Source organism: Asparagus officinalis, chromosome 10, assembly GCF_001876935.1.
Source record: "Asparagus officinalis chromosome 10, Aspof.V1, whole genome shotgun sequence".
NCBI lineage: Eukaryota > Viridiplantae > Streptophyta > Magnoliopsida > Asparagales > Asparagaceae > Asparagus > Asparagus officinalis.
Genome location: NC_033803.1, coordinates 44,597,249 through 44,621,401, shown reverse-complemented (window position 1 = coordinate 44,621,401; position 24,153 = coordinate 44,597,249). Strand labels below are relative to the sequence as shown.

At 34.7% G+C, this 24,153-nt stretch overlaps 1 protein-coding gene and 1 long non-coding RNA gene across 2 annotated transcripts; both read left to right on the top strand.

Moving 5' to 3' along the window:
- LOC109826169 (cytochrome b561 and DOMON domain-containing protein At3g25290-like) lies at positions 11,780 to 16,383 on the top strand. The gene is made up of 3 exons (XM_020393161.1): positions 11,780 to 12,068; positions 14,597 to 14,851; positions 15,823 to 16,383. Exons 1-3 carry the CDS (start codon positions 11,865 to 11,867, stop codon positions 16,102 to 16,104), a joined length of 741 nt encoding a protein of 246 aa, XP_020248750.1. The 5' UTR covers positions 11,780 to 11,864; the 3' UTR covers positions 16,105 to 16,383.
- On the top strand, positions 16,917 to 22,370 carry LOC109825914. Its single transcript, XR_002243124.1, has 2 exons — positions 16,917 to 17,333; positions 21,934 to 22,370. It is a non-coding gene; the product is annotated as an uncharacterized LOC109825914 (long non-coding RNA).

Here is a 24,153-nt window from a genome sequence, read left to right as displayed (position 1 = left end):
TCGGACCTTCCCCAGGGCTTTTCGATCCAATATTTCTCAGTCCTCGTCGGATTCCTCTTTCTTTTGTCCTTTTGCTTTACCCATCAGCGGACGATAAAGATCCATCTGGTACAGATAGTCCTCCATCTGTGACTTTCATTAGGTAAAGTCTGACCCGTCAAACTTCTTAATTTTAGATTTGCATTCTTCTGCCATTTCTTACACACACAAATCTGAACAAGTGCTCTGATACCAGTTGTTGGGGAATTCAAACTACTTGACCACCTGTCAAATATGAACCCTCGTGCGGAATTTACCCTACCGGATCTTGTGTTAAGGAATAGAAAGAAGAAGTCACATCAAATTAAAAAATATTGTAAGAAAAGAGAACACCAAGTTTTTAACGAGGTTCGACAACTTGCCTATGTCCTCGGGAGCCACACAAATAATTTCTTTTATATTAAAGAAGGTTATAAAACTTGCAAAGAGAATATCTCAACTTGAGATCTCTCAAAAAGAGCAAACAGAAAAACTATCTGTTGTTCTCTCAAGGCGTGAGTTTTTCCAATAGGAAAAACTCACTCTCTCCTCAATAGATCGCTACAAGAAGAAACCCTTAAATGATCAAGATTTTTCTTCTCAAAAATCTCGTGCTCAAAAGTCGGGGAGGAGAAGACACTCACAAAATGCTGCCGCTTCTCTCAAAAAATCCTCTCTGAGATTCTCCTCAATCATCTCGTGCACAATGTTTCCCTTAAATAGGAAACCCTAGCCAACAGCTGGATCCAGTTGTTTCCCACAACGTAGGCGAAGAGGGGGACTCCAAGCTAGCCTGATCAGCGCCACGAGCTCGCCTGCACGTCGCCCCACTTGAGCTCGCCTGAAGAGCTTCGATCTCGCCTGGAGAAAACCCGCCTGCAGCTCATCGACAACCTTGCCTGTAGCAATCCTCAAGCTCGCCTGCATCTCACTGTCAACCTTGTCTGATCCTTCAATCTCGAGCTCGTATGCAACCATCACAACCTCGCTTGAAGTCGCCGATCTCGCCTGAGTCTTTAACCTCGCCTGTATGGCCTTCGCTCGAGCTCACCATGAGCTCGCCTGCCCTAGTCGTCGACTTCGCCTGCAGAGTCTCGCCGTCATCTGTGTCGACTCACCAGAAGCTCGTCACCAGAAGCTCGCCGCCTCACCTGCACCGTTGACTGGACCTCGCCTGAAGTCGCTCAAGCTCGCCAAGGTTTGGATCTACACCCTGTTTCCAACAAAAGACTCAGCTCCCTGATGTCATAGTTAATACTTCTATTAGAGAAACAAATATTCTTTTGTTAGCAACTATCTCACAAGTATTCTTTTGTTAGCAACTATCTCATCTCTGACCGAACTGCCTCGCAAAATCATAGCCCTAGCTGAAGTGCCTCACAAGACAATCTGTAGCCATGAATCTTTCACTAATAAAAGCTTGCTAACTAAACAAACCTAATGAAAGAGTGGAGGAGGACAAAAACCAATAGAGATGAAGAAGCAGAGGAGGACGAAGGGGAGCTTTGAGAACTTCTTCACTTTCTCTTCTAGGATTGAGGTAATTATTATATTAAGTTAATAACTAATGAGTTTTGTGGGTTGCAGGCAACACGTGCCTTCCCTGGCTTGACGAGTATTGTGAAGTCATGGTGTGATAATGAGGCGAATTGACTCAAATGCCTAGGGGCAAAATTGTCTAAGAAAATTACTCAAACCTTTCTAGATCCTAGGGCTTTTCTATAGACTAGTTGAGATGCACGTGTAATGCACGTGGTAATATCATGATTACTTAAATTGATAAAAATAGAATAAAAAGAAAATAAAGTTTTTTATGGGATTGATCGTTAACTCAATAGTCTCTCTCTCAAATGAAATATTGTTACTATTTCCTTTTACCCAGATTATGGTCACGTGGTCTACTATTTGCGAGTTATAAATACATTAATCTAGTACAACATCTATGTTTATTAGTATCGTAAAGTCTTCAAAAGATGGATGATCATTAAATTCGTAAATAAATTTTGCATATGAATTTACTTGCAATATATCCATTAAACTTTTAGTTGTGGTTTGACTCATATTCACATTAACTTATAGTTGTGATTTTACTCATATTTACATTATCTAATGTTCTCATTCAATTTTATAGCTCTTTTCCCGTACTATTTTCCATACCATAGAAGTAAAATTAAAAGTATATATAAGGTTTTTCTATAGTATATATATGGAATAATCAATGTTTACATTATCTAATATATAAGATTATCATAACCCTTTTTACATATATTTATATTATCTAATATTCTCATTTAATTTTATAGCTCATTCAATTTTAATATTTATATAAGATTACATAACCCTTTTTAATAAATTATAAAATATATATATGGAAGCCTCAATGCTTATAGCTAGTAGTTGAGTTCCATAAAGTAGGTTAACTTTACATTGTAGTTTGCTAATGGTAGTACTATTGGCAATGCCATTACCTTTCCTCTTTATCTTACTACTCATGCTTTTCTGATGTAAGTTCTCTTTTGCTAATCACTCAATTGGCTATATTTAGTTTTTATAATATTAGAATTTAGAATATTCTCTTCTGTTAAAAAAGTGTTGACATGATTTTCTTAAAAAATATATACACATAGTAGCAATAGTATATATACTTCAGTTCAACCCAAACATTGACTTGAAGCCATTTAGAGTGAGATCCTTTCTACGCTAGAATAATGATATAGTTATTACACAATCCAAAAGTCAAAGAAAAAATTTTTACAAAGAAAAAGTACTTAAAATGTCAAATTAACAACTAATTTATAAAATATACATGAACAATGCATATAGCTATAGAAAGTAAGACATATATCTTCATGAATATTCCATAATGAGTGACCAATTATAATCATCCTAATTTAAGCATAAATAATTATTATTTTAGTTACTAATTTGATACTTGTAACCATAGAATAAATCTCAAGCAAAAAATAGGAACTGAGATTTTATTATTCTGTAGGTAAATAAATAAATGTTATTAGAGCTCCTCTTTATATTAAACTTAAAAGTAATAATTTAAATTACTAAGCATCAAATATTAGTTCTGTTAGACCCTAGAGGGGGGGGGGGTGATTAGGGTGTTATGCTAATCTAATCCCGATTAATTGCCAATTAAAAATTATATTGATTAATTTGTTCTTGCAAGAGATAGATATGAATAAGAAAAATAAGAATATGCACAAATAAAATATAAGCCAAGCAAAACACAAACACACGATATGTTTACGAGGTTCGGTCATCATGACCTACGTCCACGCTCCTCATCTCGAGGAGATCTCTACTATCACAATCCGGTTTGGAAGCCGGAACTTCTACACACTCGGTTTACAAGATTACCGAAAAGTCTCACACTACACAATCACTAATCAATCACACTTTACACACTAAGTGTAGGAACCTAGCCCATGTCCTCCTCCTCAAGTGCTCGGTTATAACCTCTCCCTAGGTTCGTCAACCGACACCACTCCTATTGGATTCGACCCCGTCTCTCACCTCACACTTCTCTCGGTGTACAAGTGTATTATAAGTGATTCTCACAAAAGAGGATTAAATACAATGGTTTGTTCTCAAATAACAAGTGAGAACACAATGAAGCTCACACTCACTAAATCACACCCCACATCCCACACTATATGGTATGAAGATATTAAGCTAAATATGTGTATGTGATAACAGTGAATGAAACTCGATAAATATAGCTAATTGAAATAAAAATGAAATAGCAAGCTATATAAGAGTTTAGAAAACTTCTCAAACAAGAAAAACAGTAGATGATGATCCCAATAGGATTTGAAAGCCACTTCTTGTTGTAGGAAAAAACTTCTTTTGAAACAAACTGATGAAATCAGCTTAAACAGCTCTTAAACACTTTGTAAACTTAAGTGATCAATTCTCTTGGATAGTTCAAGTGTTGAATGCAGTAGGGTATTTATAACAACCCAATACATCAGTAAAAACTCACTTAGATTGACCAAAAAACCCACAAAGAACACCTGTAAAAAACTAGCCGTTAGAGAGATCTGACAGTTCGGCGGTCGACCGGGGCGGCCGCCCGCGAAGCTCAAAAATACAGACTTTGAAAATATAAAGCTGACGGTCGATCGTGGCGGTCGACCATGAAAGTTTCTGGATGTTTTCACGGTCAACCGTCATGGTCGACCGCAAGCACACAAGAGAAGTGCTAAGAAAAAAAATACCACTGGCGGTCGACCGCAATCTGATACATGCTGAAAAACCTGTTTTAGCTGATTTTTAAAATTCTTTAAAAATAGAAAATCAATTCCAAAAATAATAAAACTTTTGGGGAAGGTTCTAGACATGTAGATGAACATGTTAGAGAAATAATTTCTGAAAAATATTTTCTCAGTTGAGAGAAATAAATGTTTGAACACAGACATACAGTTTCTGAAAATCTGCAGACATACACAATTTTGTAAAATCAATTGGGCATAGTAAAACAACTCCAAAAATGGTAAATATTTGAGGGAAGTTTCTAAACATGTAGATAAACATGTTAGAGAAAGAATTTTTTAAATATCACTTCCCATTTGTGAAAACCATCTATTTTGTAAGAACATGCACGAATATGCACGAACATAAACTTGTTAAAACTTGATTTTTACAAAATGAGTTCAAATAACTTTGAAATATTTTCAAACGTTCTTATAGACTTAATAAGAGATGTATATAATTGTTGTTAAGTCCATAAACCAAGAAAATAATATTTTCATATAATTGCATATTCTATGTAATAAATATAAAACACAATAATAAATATGAAATATACAATCTCATATTTATAAACATGAAAACTCAAAACTATGTATGTATATATATATATATATATATATATATATATATATATAATGTGTGTGAATATAAGATTGAGCTTAAAGTACCAACACACATAATATAAACTTAAACTAATGTTACCCAAGCTTGATCTTGATCTTCATTGTAGCTCAACTTGGTAAACTTGGATGAAGCTTGTAATTGGATCTTTAACTTGATAGCAAGACTTCACTCCACTATTCCGCCAACCTCCATTTTATATGATCGTTATGGCGCTATCCATCCAACCTCCAACATGTTGTTTGCCTAGAATAAATACGAAAACACAAACACTAGACAAACAACATATAAATACGAAAACACAAACACTAGACAAACAACATTAGAAGTAAATTATTTGTTAAACATCATTAAAACAAGAAGGCCCAAACACTAGACAAACAACATTAGAAGTAAATTATTTGTTAAACATCATTAAAACAAGAAGGCCAACAAGTTCATGTGAGAAAGTAAAGTAATCTATGGTCTATATACCTATACAATTAATCAATCGAATGTATTAAAATTATAATGACCACAGTCAAAATTATATGGTCCACATTAACTATAATTTATAAAATATAGTACATTAAAGACAAAATCATTTTAACCACTATATAGATTGTCTCAAATTTTTTGCATATATAAACTACACTGTCTAGGATTAATGATGTGTGTACTTAACTATGGCCTAAAATCTTAAGAATAACTTGTACTTCAATATCATTATTAATTGACATATCTATGCATGACACTAAAAATACAATAAAATTTTAGAAAACTACAAGAGAAACAACCTCAAAAGTTTTAAAATTTGTAAAAAACACTCTAAATTTTTGTATTTTACAAATATACAAAACTATTAACCATTACATTGAAATCAATGAATTACAAAAAATCATTGAAAAATTCAAACTTTGGAGGGGTAATTTGTAATATACTAAATTTTAATGGTGTTTTTTTTATAAATTTTATAACTCAATAGATTTTCAATTAGTTATGTCCATTTTAAAAAAGTTATGGGTAATATGGACCATGAAAAGTTTTTCCTAAATCTACACTTTTAAAAGGAGTATGTTATTTTTTATAAAATTTTAATTTTTTAGGGGTTGTTAGTAATTTTTTATATTTATTTTAGTGTCTATATGTTAGAAATCCTCATGGTGTTTTTTTGTAAATTATGAATTTTAGGGTCTTTTTGTAATTTTTTAAACTTATGCGTCTTTTGTACATATTGTAAATTATTTATAGACTATTTATAATTCATGTTTTCAATTTACTAACGAGTTTGAAATTCTCAGGGTGTTTTTTATAAAATTTGAATTTTGAGGGTTTGTTTGTAATTTTTGAAACTTTAAGGGTGTTTTCTTAAATTATAAATTATATAGGGGATATTTATAATTCCTATATTTTCAATGTACTGTTAAGTTGAAAATTATCAGGATTTTTATAAATTTTATAATTTTGAGAGTTTTATTTTACAATTTGTAAAAAGTTCAGAGTGTTTATTGTAAATTCCATAAATTTTGGGTTTTTTGTGTTATTTGTCGGATTTTAATGTGTTTATATGTTTGAAATATAAGGGGGTTTTTACAAATTTTGAATTTTTAGGGTGTTTCTATAATTTTTAAAACTTACAAGATATTTTCTCCAAAGTCAAAAAACGTTCAGTTGCTAGCTAGCATATGTTTTTTAGATTTCTTATTGAATTGAAATAAGTAAAATTTATAGTTTAAAATGTTTTAATAAAATTTTAAATTTGTAGGGGTGTTTATGCAATTTAAAAAACTTAGAGGATATTTTTTTACAAAGTTCAAAAACTTTTAGGTGCTGGTTAGCACATGTTTTTTAGATTTATCTGCGAACTGAAATAAGTAAAGGATTTGAATTATATCAAACATATCTCTTTTATCCAATAACATGTTAAATCTCATTATGAATAGGATAAATCATTTAATTACCAATTCAAAGAATATAGGATAATTAGAATAGATTAGGATAACAATGTAATATTCAAAAAAGTTAAGGGTAATATTGACTATAGAAAGATTTTCCCAAACTCGTACTTTTAAAGGGAGTATGATAGTGATATAATATCACTATGTACATATCTTAGACACATTGTAGAGTTTCCAGTAAATTACCTCTTTAATGCTCCTTCAGTGGCGGATCTACAACATTTTTTGTGGTGGTTCAAAATATACACTAAATTTTTTTCTCAAATAATAGCAGGTGGAAAAAAAAATGAAGGAAGGGTTATTAAAGAGAAAAACAATCATTTTTAAACAATGATTTGACTTATATATATAAGAAACAAAAATATTTATAGAAGGCCTTAAAGAGGTAGACAGAACAAAGGGATAAAATGAAAGGAAAAGAAGAAGAAGAAGAAGAAGAAGAAGAAGAATAGAGGGGAGGTAAAAGGAAAGAAGCCTAAAAGAGAAATTTTCGAAGGCTGGATGGTTTGAACTCCAGACCTCTTACAAAATGTTACCAACTGCAATACCACTAGGCTATAGAGAACTTTTGTATGAGGTGGTTCAAGTGAACCACTTTGAACAAGGGTGGGTCCGCCACTGTGCTCCTTTATATTACTGGGAAAGATATGCGCTCCCCTTTTAGTACTAAAATATTTCATGCATTTGATGCATATATATTTCATTCACAAAAGATATTACTTTCGTTAATTTCCTTTTTCACAAAAAGCATTCCACTGCAAGAATCTTAGAAAATGTGTGAATACAACTTTTGGACCACTTCCCTTTTCCTTTACCCTAAACCTTAGTCTTGGTTTGGTGTGAGGAGGGTTGAGGTGATGGACAAACGAAAGAGAACTTTTGAGGGGGGAAGTGATGTGGTGTGAGATTGGGGTGTAATGGGAGAAAATGTGAAATGAACGAAAAGTGTAGAGGGACAAATATTCTTTCAATTTGGAGGAATACATGAAAAGAGAATATAATTATTCTGTAATGACTCTATAATTTACTAATTTTTTGTGATTACCCAATTGTCCGTTGTATTAAAATATTATGTTTCTTTCTCAAAAGTATATTATTGTATTTTAACTAACTTATCACATCACCTCTATTTTCGTACCCCTCAATCAAACAAGAAAAATTATGTATCTCCTTTCACTTCCCCTCCAACCAAATAAGAATCACAAAAAGGTATGTTTTTCTCTTGCACTTGGGGCTGTTTGGTTCCCTGTTTTTGAGGGAAAGCTCTCTTGAAAATCTGTCAAAGGTGTCCCTTTTTGGTAGGCTTTCAGGCAAAATCTTCTTTTTTTAAAGACGATTTTGACTGAAAACCTGCCAAAAAGTAACATTTTTGTCACTTTTGACAGGCTTTCAAAAAAGTCTTTCCCTCAAAAACAGGTAACCAAACAGCCACTGAATGCATCTTAGCCCACATCACTTTCCCTCCTAGTACTCCCACCAAACCAAGCTTTAGTAGCTATTTGTTTTTGTGGATTCTCGCGAAAAATATGGACTTCACTGTACTTTTGTCACTTCAACTTTCACAAGCTTAGGTAGCTGTTTGTTTTGTGGATTCTCGCGAAAAATGTGCGGTTCACTATCCTTTTGTCACTTCATTTTTCACTCAACTGGTTTCTCTATTTGGCTAATGGGCTTGACAATTGGATTTCATGGGAAAATCTTCTAAAAGTTTCACGAAACCTCTAAGAAGTTCGGCCTATTGTATGATAGCTATCAAGGCTTTTGAAATGCCATTTTAACTCTCAAATGAGTTTGACCGACTTCTTCAATAAAGCCTCATGTTTATGTTCCACCAACTTAAAACTATAATATTTGTCTCCACAAGCTCATCTGGGTTATGCTGCTTGGGCACATAAGACCCTCTAGTTAAATGAGAATTGTCTCAAATTTCTCATGGAAACAATTAAATAAAGGAAATAATTTCGTGTGGCTCAATTATGTAATTTAAGGAATTTTCTGAACAACTAGTAGATACAACAAATTTTTTTCATTTTAAAATTTTACTAATTAGGTTAAGAGTCTTTTCTAAATTCACTCCTTTTTAGAAAACTTTGTTAGGTTTATTTCTTTAGTATAACTTGGTTGTAACAGTGTTTCTTTTAAATCTCCACTTGATGATGTATATTATCTATGAACTTTCTTAATACTTACATTTATGTACCTTCAGCTTTTATTTTATGTGTCATTGTGACCATAAGCAATGTAAGCTACAAATTATTGGAAAAGATTATTCACTTATAAACCATGAGCAATGTAAGCTACACATTATTCGAAAAGATTATTCGCTCATATAACAATCAATTTCTTCAATGCCTCAAATCTAATAATAACAGATGACACAAAATTCTTATATATGAAGTAAAAATGAAAAGGGAAAAAAAATCTTCTGTTTTAATCCCTAAAGACTATAGAATAAGAAAACCTCTCCATAAGTTTGCGAAGATAACCACATTGAGCTATTAGGTTGCTCAATTCTTATTATTTTAAAATTAATTCATCAAATCATTGAAATAGCTATTACATCCGCAATTCTTAAGTTATTATTTACACGTGCAATGCATATTATGTTTATAATGCTAATGTGCTCTAAGCTTTTTTCTACTCTTTAGTTGTTTACCAATGCTAATTAGATCATTTTTTATTAATTGGTATTGAATGGAGAGAGCTTTAATTTTGGAGTTTAAGCTTCTTTTTACTCTTTAGTTGTCAACCAATTCTAATTAGATCAATTTTTTTTATTAATTAGTTTTGAATAGAGAGAGCTTTAATTCCAGGAGTTTAATTTTAATTTAATGGCTTTAGTTGATAACCAATTATATTTAGGATAACAATGTTAATATTGAAAAGAATTAGGGGTAAAATTGACCAATGAAAGTTTTTGAAGAACTCCCATTTTTAAAAGGGAGTAATATATATACAGTATATATATATATATATATATATATATATATATATATATATATAATATTATATATATATATATATATATATAGAGAGAGAGAGAGAGAGAGAGAGAGATTTAATGGGTATCCTCGTCATAGGAGAGGATTTCCTCCTTGACGCCTCTAAAATCACATGATTGAGCGACATTATGGATGATCCGCTCCGTTGAACTGGATTTACATATTCTAAAAACCCTAACACATCTAAGTTTGGGTGAATCCGTCGTCGTTTGACCCTCCATCGAGCGATGTGAAAAGTTCTATTCATTCAAAACCGTTAAAATTAATACAGTGCATGAATGGTCAAATGATGACAGATTCACCCAAAACTTGGTGTGTTGGGTTTTTAGAAATGTGATCAAGTTGAACGGGGCGGGATCATACCACAATGTCGCTTAATCATGTGATTTTAGAGACGTCAGGAGAAAATCCTCTCTCTATGACAAGGAGTACCCATTAATCTCATATATATATTATATATATATATAAATATATATATATATATATATATATATATATATATATTATATATATATATATATATAATATATATATATATATATATTAATGGGTATCCTTGTCATAGGAGGGGATTTCCTCCTATGACGCCTCAAAATCCACATGATTGAGCGACATATGGATGATGCCCTCCCGGTGAACTTGATCTACATATTCTAAAACCCCAAACACGCAAGTTTTGGGGTGAATCCGTCGTCGTTTGATCCTCTATCGAGCCATGTGAAAAGTTTTATTCATTCAAAACCGTTAAAAATTGATACGAGTGGATGAAGGGTCAAACGACGACGGGTTCACCCAAACTTGGTGTGTTAGGGTTTTAGAATATATAGATCAAGTTCAACGGAGGGCGATCATCCACAATATCGGCTCAATCATGTGATTTTAGAGACGTCATAGGTAGGAAATCCCCTCCTATGACAAGGATACGCCATTAATCTCATATATATATATATTTATATATATATATATATATATATTATATATATATATATATATATATATATATATATATATATAATATATATATATATATATATATGAAGAAAACGGGAGCCGTGGAGTCTGGCAGCGGAAATTTCTACGCTGGCAACGTGTATGACATGTGAGTCCCACACGCATGCTGCTAGTAGCGGGCGTCACATGTCATACACTTGCCAGCGTAGGAAATTTCCTACGCTGCCAGCTTCACCTCGCCCGTTTTCTTGCATATATATAGATATATATATATATAAATATAGTATATATAATATATAACCTAATATATACTAATATATAATATATATATATAGGTAATATGACAAATGAATACAAATGGAAAGACACATTACAAACCGCGAAAATCCTGATGCTATAATTAGATTTTTCTCTTCAAACCCTCCTCTACAATTAGAAACAAATTTAAATTACATTCAGCCCTCCAAAATAAACCAAATCTATATCCATAATGGCATAGTCCCCCAGATCTCGTGCCCATCTGTACCCGAAACCCCCGGATCCGAACCGCTCCCCCTTTCCACCTCCATAAATATCCGACACCCAATTGCGTGCTCACCCCAAACTCCACCCGGAAAAAAAAAAGAAGAAAAAGAAAAAGAGAAAGAATCCATGGCGCCTTTCTCTCTCCTCTTAGCTCTAACTTTCTCCTCCTCCCCCTTTCCTCCTCTCCCCAAATCCAATGCCTCGTCCAAAACCCTAAACAACCCGCCTGCTACTCAGCCCTGCCCAATGAGCTTCCCCACCTCAGCGCCCCGCCCTCCACTACACCTTCAACCCCTCCGCCCCTTCCTCCCTACACTGGCCTTCTCGGCCCCACCGGCGGGGACCCCAGCGGCTGGATCGCGTGGGGCCCTCAACCGCAGCGGGCACCCGGCCATGGCGGTTCCAAACCCTAGTCGCCTCAAGCAGCCCGACGGCAGAAATGGGGCGTCAAAGCACCCTACAACATCCACGCCGCTACGCCCCGCTTCAGGAGGGCCCGATTTCGTATCGGGTTTCGGGTCTTGAAGCGGAGTACGATGGTGGGGTCATGAGGATCTTTGCCACGTTGCAGCTTGGGAAGGGGGAGGGGGTTGTTAATGAGGTGTGGCAAGTGGGGTCCAGTGTTGTGAATGGGGTGCCTGCTAAGCACGCGTTTGCCCCGGAGAATTTGGCGGCGAGCGGTACGTTGGATCTGATCAGAGGAGAGAGCAGTGCTGGAGGTGGAGTTGATTCCACGTTGAAGAAGAAGAATGTGAGTTATTATTATTATTATTATTATCATCATCTTGCTGATTATGGGAATTTGACTGTTTTAACGTAATTTTACTGTGTTTTAGTAGAATTTGGGAGAGGAGGGTATTTAAGATATCTAGAGTTTTTTGTGGGTCTGATTTTTCTTGACTTTTAAATTGTTATTTTGGTAATCTCTGAAGATGACCGTGAGTAAATTTTATTTTTACTCGAAATAAGCTGATTCGAGAAAAAATTTCCGTGTTTTTAATTATTCTTTATAGAGTTAGGCAGATGGGTATTTAATAATTTTACCATTTTTTTCCAAATTAAAAAAAAAATATTTGGTTGTTAATTTTACCATTTTGTTTACCGTGGTGTTTAGCAAATTTAATTGTTTTTTAGTTTTTTATTTCTATTTTATATTTTCAAGTGGGTATTTAGAAAATGTTAAAAACTTAGGATTTTTATGCATGTCGGTGGATCTATGAGTTTTATCCAAAATTATCCGGATGTTTATTGCTTTTTTTTTAAACTGGATTTTGACCGACGGCCGGTAAGTACGCGTATTTTAAGTTCATTTCTTTGATTCTTGGAAGTGGATTATTTTGGGGAAAGTTTCTTCTCTATGTGGGATTTTTTTTTTCTATTTATTTAAACAGGGGAATTACTAGTTTATACGATTTATTTATTTGTTGAAATCTTTCCTTGGAAAAGAGAATTTTACTCCAAATAACTTATGATCATGATCTAGGGTGAGTCGGACAAAATCCAAGTTGACATATAATTTTTTGAATTTTCTTTTCTACTATTTGGTTAAGGGCAAAGATTGCTAGTTTGGCTTGTGCTGTTTGAAGTTTATATGCTTACATGTCGATATGAAATTATAAATTAAGCTAAACTAAAATTTTCAAGGTTACTATATTATTACAATTAAGTAGAAATAGTTAATATTATAATATAGTCTTCTGTTATGCAGGTTTTTAATTGGATCAAGGGATTTCTTTGTGATGTCATTTGATTTTCTTAAATTATTACATAAAAATCCTTGTGTTGGAATTGTTCTCGTGGCTACACTGTGCTTGGAGTTTTCCTCTTAACCTCATATAGTATTTAGCTGTACGCGATGGTGATTCTTTTGTTATCTTACATTGATTCTTTTCATCTCTCTTATTTTGGCTTTGCTTTGTACAGTTGGAAGTGTCCATCATTTGCTCTATCTTGCTTTATTCTGTTTCCACAAACTGAAAGATGATCTCGTGGGCTTCCACCGCTTTGTTTTCATCATATATGCATCATGGTGACATCAATAAACTACTTTATATTCATTCTTGGTAGGAGTCTTAGTTCTAATGTCATTATGCAGTAATCTGATAGCTATCAATATCAGTATCAGGAATCACTCTCATTAGCCCAGCTTGGGATAGTGGTCACCGTTCTTATATCAAAATGTCAATATAATTACCTGGTAGAATGAAGTCAATGATGATTGGTTGAGGTCTTTGGTTGAGGTCTTTGCTACACTGAAAGCATCCAGTGGTCCTACCCCCTATATAATTTGGGCTAATTGCAGATGGACCCCTGTATTATTGTCAAATTGCGGTTAGATCCCTCGTAATTTTATTGTTGGACAGTCCCGAGTGTTTTTTTTACTCTTTTACCCTCATAACGTCTATTTGTCAAAAAGCAATTTTCTCTTTCTGTTAGGGTAAAGAAGTGAAAACTTCCCCTCAAGGGGTCTATCTCAAGGTTTTAAATATCGGTTATCGGCAATTTATCGGACGACCAAAATTCTTATCGGATAGCGGAAATCGGGGATATATCGGGGATAAGTAGTATTTATCGGAGTGATATACTAGATGGTGTATATATATAATATAATAACTAAAAAATGTAATCTAACCATGCTTAATGAAATATAAACATACCAAAATGTAAATCATCATGTTTAGAATCACTAACCAATTGTAGAAAGCAAAACTTACATCTTGACCGCACCATGAAACCATTCGATTGCATAGCCTTACTTATCGGCCGATAATCCCGATAAAAAAACCTTACTTATCGGCCGATAAGTACCGATAACGCCGATAACTCCCCGATAACTTGCCAAAAACGATAACCGATTAAAAATCCAAGTTATCCTATCGGAGAGCTCCCAAATCCGATAACTCGGCCGATAATATCGGTTATCGGCCGATATTTAAAACACTGGTCTATCTGCATTCTACAACACTAGGGGGATCTATCCACAACTAACCTACTAACATCTACCAATTGCACGATGACCCTTAAAACAATGCATCAGTCCCTAGCTCCCCTTTGACACTGATCCAAAGACGGCCAGTCTTTTCATGCACAGCTAATGCAGTGAATATGGACATTTGGTACTCTCTTGTGCTGCATATATTTGGAGTAAATTGTTTGATCAGCTTACCTTGACATACCAAACTTCCTGACACTTTGAACAAATGTGCTACTTTTATGTATGTTACTCCTCTGTTTGTTATGGCCTTGATGCATAAATTTGTGTTCTCCTTCTTAATCTAGATACATGGAGTTCTGAATGCTGTAAGCTGGGGGATTTTGCTTCCAATTGGAGCCATCATTGCTCGGTATCTAAAGACGTTCAAGTCAGCAGACCCAGCTTGGTTTTATCTTCATGTCTCATGCCAGATTATCGGTTATGGCGTTGGAGTTGCTGGGTGGGCAACTGGGCTTAATCTTGGAAGCAAGTCGAAGGGAATAGTATATAGCACTCATAGAAACATTGGGATTACTCTCTTCAGCCTTGGTACCTTGCAAGTAAGAAAACTAGACATCACTGCTTATCTAATATCATACTTGTTAGCTAATTACTAAAAGATAAAAAAAATGCTTCGACTTAATAAGTAATTCATAGTCAAAGCCTTTAGCGGAGACATTAGCAGTTGGATTTAGATCCTTCAGAGGGTGTTCAATCACCCCAATTCTCACTGTCCATTCCAATTTAAAGAGATAATACAAGACCACACAGAATTTCCACTATCGTAGTAGTGGTTTTTAAGAAAATAGTAGGAATTTGACCCTTGAAATTGGAATGAACGTTAAGGATTAGGGTAATTCGGCTCTTTCCACTCAGCCCTTAATTGAAGAGGATATGGAGCCTCAGCAGTGTAACATTAATAATGGCTGCTATGATTATACTACGTTAATAATTGCTGCTATGATGAAAGTACTAATGCACCAGCTCCTATAAGCACAACATAATTGTTGGGCAATCATTGTAATAGAATATGTGGATCCTTTGAAGTCCCATGTATTTTACCTTTATATTTGATTTGGACTAATGCTAAATTTATTATTAATTTCATACTACTTTGGTACTAAAAAGATACAAACAAGTGGGTTCTTTCGTCATGAATTGTAGTTTGGAGTCACGTGTTCCTTTTTTTAATGATGTTTGAGTACTCTAGTTCTAGGTTAGTATGACATTACCATTGCAATTATCATTGCTCCTTGATTTAATAGGGGAAATAAACCTTGACAGAGTAGTAAGTTGGAAAAGGGATTTCAGGTTGCTTCATCCAAGGATTTAACGCTTTCTTCTTATTGTTTCTCGTGGACTGATCTCTTAGTTATTAAAAAAAAACACTATACTCTATCTCTTGCTATATTCTTCTTCAACATCTCCAATTGATTTTCTCGCAAGCAATCATGTGGTCCTAAGAGTTGCGGCTTTGGCATGAGCAAATCATCATAATACTGAACAAGGATTTGACTTTTGACAATTGCAGCTATTTGCATTGCTTCTGCGGCCAAAAAAGGATCACAAGTATCGCCTCTACTGGAATATATACCACCACGCCGTAGGATACACTGTAATAATTCTCGGCATAGTCAATGTCTTCGAAGGCCTACAGATCTTGAGCCCTGAAAACAAGTGGAAAGAAGCTTACATTATTGTTATAGCTATCTTGGGCGGCATTGCTCTTTTGCTCGAGGCAGTAACATGGATTGTGAGAAAGTCTGATAAATCCTCAAAGCTCTATGATGCCTCGAATGGCGTAAGTGGATGAGGAGTTCAGCAGCCATTATCGGTGTGACCCTAGTTGTTGATTTGTTATTCTTTTTTAACCTTTTTTTTTTCCTTATAGATTTGTAGGAGATACTGTGGTGGTTGTTTGCATTGAGATTTGCCCCACTATGTACTCTTATTCCATTACATATAGTGTGATATCTACACTGGTTGTGTTCTTTTTTTGTTATTGTTATCTATAGGGGAGGTGTGTAAGCATTAAGCTTTAGACTTGCATGAAAGATTTGAATTCAAAGAAATTTGTGTAGAGGTTCCACTAGCTTCTGCAGTAGCTTAACTTGTACTTCAATGTTTCAGATGCTATAAATAATAATGCTATCGAGGCTAATTTGCTCTTTTGTACACATGGCTTTGTAATGGTGGGGAATGGGGATAATGAACTTTAAACTAGTTCAAATGGAAATCATTTTTGAGTTCTTTATGTGCTGTTATTGGTCCTTTTCTACACAGATTTTATGAATTATAATGATGCCACTTGTTCCCATTACCCTACAAGTGCAGACCTAGAACTTCTCTAAGATGCTCTCTTTCTAATCCAAGGTACCCTTTTTCTCCAAAAAAACTGCAAAGATTTAGAGTAACTAAAATTTTCCAAGGTACCCTTAGGGGGTGTTTGGTTAGGATGTGTAGTTTCGTAACTAAAATTTTCCCCACAATTTCTATAAACTGTGTTTGGCTCAAAATAATTTTACAAAATTTTTTTACATAAAGTACAGAAAAGAGTCCAATTTTACAGAAATCAATTTCCACTCAAATAGAGCGGAAATTGGGTAGAAATTTGACAAAACCTATTAAAAAACACTGAAATCCAGCATGTACCCCATTTCCCACTCTGAACTTCATTTTTGGTGTTTGATTTTTAGCGGAAAATCTAGGGTTCCCTCTGCTCAACTCCCTCTCTCGCTCCCGCCCCCAAATCCCTCACTCCTTCTCCTCTTCCTCCCGCTCTCATCCTCATCTATTGAGTTCCAGCGAGCTCGAACTTCATTTCTCTTGTGCGATTTTCGCGGAAAATCTAGGGTTCCCTCTCCTCAACTCCCTCTCTCGCTTCTGTCCCTAAATCCCTCGTGCCTTTTCCTCTTCCTCCTGCTCTCATCCTCATCTGGAGTTCCAGCGAGCTCGAACCTTGGGTTTGTGTTGATTTTGCAGTTGATTTAGAATTTGAGAACAGATCTCGTGTTCTTGTGGGTGATTTTCCAAGCTATTGAGGTAATTAAAAAACACTAAACCCTTATGATTTTGCGGTTGATCTTCCAAGCTATTTAGCTATTCGAATTAATTAGATTTATATGAACTTCATCAGTTTGGGTTGATTTGTTTGGAGTTCTTCAAATAAGCTCTGATTTGTGTGAACTTCGGCGGTTTGGGTTATTTGATTGAAGTTCATCATTTTGGGTTGATATGCCGAGTTGTTGGGGTTGATTACCGGTTGATTTTACTACTTATTATGGCTTGATATTAACCTATAGTTTTATGTCACATGTTTGATATCTCATTATGGCTGAGTTGTATAGTCTTGTGCAATCATGATTATTATTCAAAAAGGTGAGTATATAAAACACTTTAGTGGATAAGTTTATTGTTCAAAATTTTGTCATTCATCATTGTGGCATAAACGCCTTAAACTATATTTTCTTTGTGTTTAATGTAGATGGATGATATAGATGAAGAACAAATAAAGAAGATGTGTGGTAATACGTCTATATCTTCTATGGTTACAATAATAGCTTGCTTATTGAGAATATGTGCTAGGCGCAAATCAATCTGTAATGCATCAAGAGAGGATAAGATGAGGAATTTTTTTGTAGAAATACCCACTTCAAGTGTGCCTTTTAAGGATATAGTGATAGTTGTAGGTCTTACATTAGAATGAGGCCTAAAGTATTTTTCAAACTTACAGATATATTGTGAAATAATGGATTTTTAAAGGACACAAGACACCTCCAAGTTGAAGAACAACTCACTATGTTCATGACAATAGTGGGTCATAAAACAAAAAATAGAGTAATAAAGATTGAAATCATAAGATCGGGTGAAACGGTTAGTAGGTACTTTAATAAAGTCCTACATTTTATGGATGATCTTCACAATCGATACATGAAGCAAGCACCTAATGAGATTCCACCGGAAATTGCCAACAATCAAAACTATTTCCTTACTTCAAGGTAAGAGTGAAATAAATTATTGCCGTTATTGATTTGTTAATTTAATAATATGAGAAACTAATATCTTAAACAATATACTATTTTGATAGGATTGCATTGGTATGATAAATGGAACACATATTGACGCAATGTTACCCTCTAACCTAGTTGCACGCTTTAGAGAGCGTAAAAGTGTAACACAAAATGTTTTAGCTGCGTACACTCCAAATAAACTTTTCACATATGTCCTAGCTAGGTGGGAAGGTGCGGTAAATGACTATAGGATTTTACAAGATGCGTTGTTTAGACCATAACCTCACGGATTGAGAGTATATGATGGTATTCTTCCACCTTATTTAATAAATAGACAACTAAATAATATGATCGAATTGATCACAAATTTTTTTATAATGTGGGCAAATATTACCTTTGTGATGCTGGATACACTACCATGGCCGGTCATCTCTCCATACAGTGGTGTACGTTATCATTTAAATGAACAAATTGGCAGGACACCCAGAAATAGTAGGGAGTTATTCAATTTAAGACACTTTTCTTTACGATCTAAAATTGAATCAACCTTTGGTACTTTGAAAAATCGGTTCAAAATTCTTTCAGCGAAGCCTAATTATCCATTCCCTAGCGTGCACTATATTGCATAATTTAATTGCAATTGAAGATCCACAAGATGACATTTTGAATGAGAATGTTGAAATTGATGACGAGATGAAGGAGGTGACAAATGGAGATGACACAAATGTAGTTGACTACACTCAATCTAGGACACAAAGAGAGGAACGTGATGCAAGAAATGAATGGAAGGACCTTTGGGACCAACTTGCTTGGGCAATGTGAGTTGATTATTGCGCAGAGTATAAAGATGGTGATACCACCGAAATTGGCTTGTAGTTTTATTATTTTCGAATATTTCATTATGTATTTTACTATTTCATAATTGTGCTTGTATGGACAATGTAATTTATCATCCATTCTTGCAACTATGTAATTCTTAATTAACTATCTTTGATTATAGGTTCTTTCTTATTATTGCATATAGGTATTTTACTATTTTACTATTTTTTTACATATTTATAATTCTTTCTTATTATTGCATATCGGTATGTCTAACAATGAGGGAGGAAAGAAAAACTTGCCCTCTTCACCACATGCACCGCCAAATTCCTCAGGCGGTATTAATATGAACTTTATGCCATACTCACATCAACCGTTCATTCTGCCACATACAATGGCAAATTTTTTCTCACAATTCCCACCATTTGATGGGAACTATAGTGGAATGACCCTAAAACATGTATCATACACTAACTTGATGAATAGTCCCCAAGACTTAAATATCCCATCTTTGAGCTCTTAAGGCAGCGGTCCACAACAAATGTCACCAACCACTGATGAATCTGGTAGACCTCAAATCAATATCATTGATGTGAGTCAAGAGGTATCACCCTCCAAAAAACCAAAAAATTGACTCACAAGAGGAAAGTTCCTGCAACAAGAGGAGCTACTAGCCTCAATTTGAAGGGCGTTTATAATATGTGGTGACGCCCCGAGCATGATGCAGAGTTTATACCAAGTCTTGTTGAACTCGCGGATACCGGAATGAAGGTTGATAAAAACTTCAAAGCTGAAGCTTACAAAATAACAGTTCTGAAGATGAACATGAAATTCAAAACCAACTACACCCACCTTCATGTGATTAACTACATGAAAACTTGGAGATCCAAATTTGAGCTTATGAAGGCTTGCACCAACATAAGTGGTGCAGATTGGGATGAGGAAAATTGTATGGTAATCCTAGATGAGGAGACACTTAAAACATGGGCTCATGTATTAATTCATATCGTAACAATAAATTTAATTTGATTAGACTTGAGAATATTATAATTAATTTCACACCACATTTTTCACATGTTGCAGGAAAATAGCAACTCTACGCTAAGAGAATATATAAATAAGTCTCTCCTTTTCTACAAACATTTACAGAAGATCATGGGTGATGATCATGTTAGGGGTAATTTTGTTAAGCCAGTTTATGATACGATTGGCGCCAACAACGCCATTCCTCTTGATGATGATGATGGAGGCATTTCACATGAGAGTGAGACTGAGCCTCAATCTGATGCTAACACTAGCCCAAGCTCCACTTGTAGAAAATCCTAGTATGAGTCTAACACAAGGCCTTCCTCAAGCAAAAAAACCTCAAAAATCCAATAATGATAAGTTGATACGTAGCTTTGTTGAGTCAATGTCGGACTCAATTAGAAATCAACACATCATACATTGGACTGAGCAATTAGCTGTAGCCTTGAAGTCTCATAGTGACACATACAGTGATGAATTCCTCGACATGTTATTATATCACTTGTATGAAAGTGAGAAAGAGTGAAGGAGGTTTTTTTATCAAAACGAAGGAGGTGCATGTAGGCGTCAAAAAATGCTGAAAGATATCCAAATACAGCTCAAGAGGAAATCATCCAAAAAGGCAGAAGAACACAAGTCTTTACTGTCTCGCACGCGAGACAGACTTGACTGTCTCGCCGTGCGAGACAGTCTTTACTGTCTCGCACGTGAGACAGCTTTCAGATGGTCAAAACTACCTTTGCAACTGTCCTACACGTGGCCACTAACTGTTCAAGAACGTGGGAAACGTCGTGGGCGAGAATCACGTGGATAACTGCCAAAATAACGGAGTTTGAAACGTGGAAAGGCAGTTAAAACGAAAACTGCCTGCGGTTACTGTTTCCGAGACAGTATTTACTGTCTCGCGGGTCGAGACAGCAAACACTGTCTCGCCCAGCGAGACAGCAAACACGTCTCACGGGTCGAGACAGCAAACACTGTCTCGCCCAGCGAGACAGCAAACACTGTCTCGCCCGCCGAGACAGCAAATGCTGTCTCGCGAGCCTGTTTTCTGTCAACTGTTCTCGGAGGTTATAAATACTCTCCTAAGGCCATTTTTCCAAGGGGCTGATCATTTTGAGCACTTCAGAGCAAGCCAGAGCAGAGAGAGAGAGCTAAGTTCTTGGAGCAACCCCTTGACATTCAGGCTTTGACTTGATTTCAAGAAGAACGACTATCTTACTTCGATAAGATATCGTTTCAATTTCTAACTTCAATAACGAAGGAAGAATCATTAAACCTCTCACGGTTCAATCAGAATCTGTGATTTGGTGGTCCACGAGCTAACGCGCTCCCGGCACAGGCAAAGAACCCACGAAAGCAGTGATCCAACCAACGATCCTGCGTTTATTTTCTCAAGAGTTGTAATTTTCTTTTTGTTGTGTAAAAGAGTCTTATAAAAAGGCTGTTTTCTTTGAATTTATTGTAATCGACCGAAGATATAATGAATTCGACAACAAATTCGACTTTTGGCGAAAACAGTGCAGAAGAGGTTTATTGTAAATCTTGAGATGGACCAAGGATGGGATACATCCTTCCTTTGATGGATTAATGTAAATCCCCACACAAACTTATATTTTGCTAATTGCAAACTTTAGATGTTGAAATTCATGTTTCTAATTCCTACATGTCTACATGTACATATATTTTGTTAATTGCAAACTTTACATTTTGCACTTCATATAGCTAATCTTTGTGTTTGGCCATATTTATGTTGCTAATTGTTATTGTTGGCTATTTGTGCTTAGATTGAGGTAATGGTTGTTGGCTTCTTGTGGTATATAATGCTCGGTTTGAGCTTAATGACAGATGGCTTTCTTTGGTACTTAATTCTGGTATGGGTTCTTTTTGTTCATGTTTATTTAGATGGACAATGATGATGATAACGAACTGAGAATACAGGTTATATTTATTATGTAATGTTTAGGCGAGGCAATTTTGTGTGGAATGCAACCTACATTGATATTATAATGTTTGGGTGAGGCAATCCCTCAGAAGAGTAGCCTACATTACATCATAGTTTTATAGGTGAGACAATCTTTTGTGACCAATCTATTTATATCCTGAGCCCTAGTAAGTATTCATGGATTATGGTGTTGATTTTGAGCTTGTTTAGCTCTATATTGTGTGAGAATTGGTGCTATTTTGAGCACTATTTGAGTTTATGGTACTGTTTTTGATGTTATCACGCTGATTTCGAGCTTGTTTAGCTCTGTATTTTGTGTAAATAGGTTCAGTTCTGAGCTCTGTTTGAGCTGCTGGTGTTAATATTGATATTTTCATGCTGATTTCAAGCTTGTTTAGCTCTCTATTATAATATTTTTGGTTCAGTTCTGAGCTTGTTTAGCTCTATATTATGATTTTTTTGGTTTAGTTTATTACTCTGCTTGAGCTATTGGTGCTGATTTGTTTTTATCATGCTGATTTCGAGCTTGATTGGACTCAATTTGAGCTTTTGGCAATGATGATGGTCAATTAAATAAGATTACAAACTAATTTACAATATTCATAATAAGATAAGACGTTCTTTAGGACGTTATTAGAACGCAATCTACGTGAACTTGTACGTTTCAGTTGAGGCAATCAATTTTGATAAAAGACTAATAGCTGAGCTAATTTACTACATGAAAAAAAATCAAATTACGACATGAAATTGCTAATGTGGTACATGATTTTTTTAGATCATTGATTTCGATCTAACCAAAGTAAATAAACTTCTAGTCTACGATGCTGGTCAATCCCCTCTTTACCCATGTTGGGCATAGACCCATTGTTACCAACATCGTGCATGTGAGTTAAGAGATCATTCATGTTCCAATTTGTGTTGGGGATATTGTTGCAATAGGGATACTTCTACCACCCATTTTGGTCTCTAACTTTTAAAACATTGGCTCTTAGCATTATTTCTTCTTTTTCCATTATATCCCACATCTCATCATGCTCTCGATCTTCATCTGTATATGAAAATAATTCTTCATATGTTGGTTTCTATGATAGTTTCTGAGCACGTTGATTACAAAAAAGAAAAAAAAAACCCAAGTCTCTGGTCCTTGGGAAAATAGTTTTTTTAACCAAAATACATACATTTGGATTTGGTGAACCTGACGAGTCACCACGATCTCTAATACTCTTACTCATGTTTTTCAACTGTGAAAATTTTGTATTCATGGATAGTTGAGGATAGAAGGATTTTATAAGATTTGTGCATGCCAAACTAGCCATTAAAATAGCTGTTGTAAAGTGATGAATATGGTTGTTGATACTTTTCTATAAATTTGGCATATGTAACCAAACAAAAAGAAAGAAAAAAAAGAAAAACTTGCTATTTCTATAAAATAATGGGCCCGTTTTCTTGTTTTGAACCAAACAAACAAAGTACAATAAATAAGAAAATTTATACTTTTTGATTTCTCAAGACTCTTCCTACAATTTGTTTTAAGAAATACAAGGAAATCTATATCTTGGTTGTATTCCTTTTCTTATAATTTATAGAAATTGAACCAAACTCCCCTAAGAAAAAGAGGAGAGGCCCAATAATTGTGTTCACACATTGTCAAAATTCTTGCAGAGTGGAATACTTTAAAGAAGGACGTTCTGTCATTTATGAAGTTATATTTTTTCGTCAATAAAATGTGCATCCATGAAATATCTAATCTTGGTATCAAAAGAGGATCTTACATCTTTTCTATTTTAAGGAGCATTAAGAGGATAATTTTGTGTGGAGTTTCCAATATGTCGTCTAATGTATCCCTCCAAATGATACTATCTATTATAGGGGTATACTCTAAAAAGAAGAACCAAAAGACCTTAACTTGTCCTGAATGTGACACGTCAGCTTTTCCTTTGTTAAATTTTTTTGCCCTGTTTACACTCCACGTTCGATCAACTTCTAAATTTAAAAAGAAAATCAGTTTTCAATTTACACCATCCATTTCAAATAACCAACAACACTTTCTCTCCTATCATCC

What these genes read in the sequence shown, in the direction of transcription:
- LOC109826169 (XM_020393161.1), top strand. Translation starts at nt 11,865, where the DNA reads ATGAGGATCTTTGCCACGTTGCAGCTTGGGAAGGGGGAGGGGGTTGTT. An exon ending in CCACGTTGAAGAAGAAGAAT is followed by an intron (nt 12,069 to 14,596) that starts GTGAGTTATTAT and finishes TTCTTAATCTAG; the next exon opens with ATACATGGAGTTCTGAATGC. An exon ending in TCAGCCTTGGTACCTTGCAA is followed by an intron (nt 14,852 to 15,822) that starts GTAAGAAAACTA and finishes TGACAATTGCAG; the next exon opens with CTATTTGCATTGCTTCTGCG.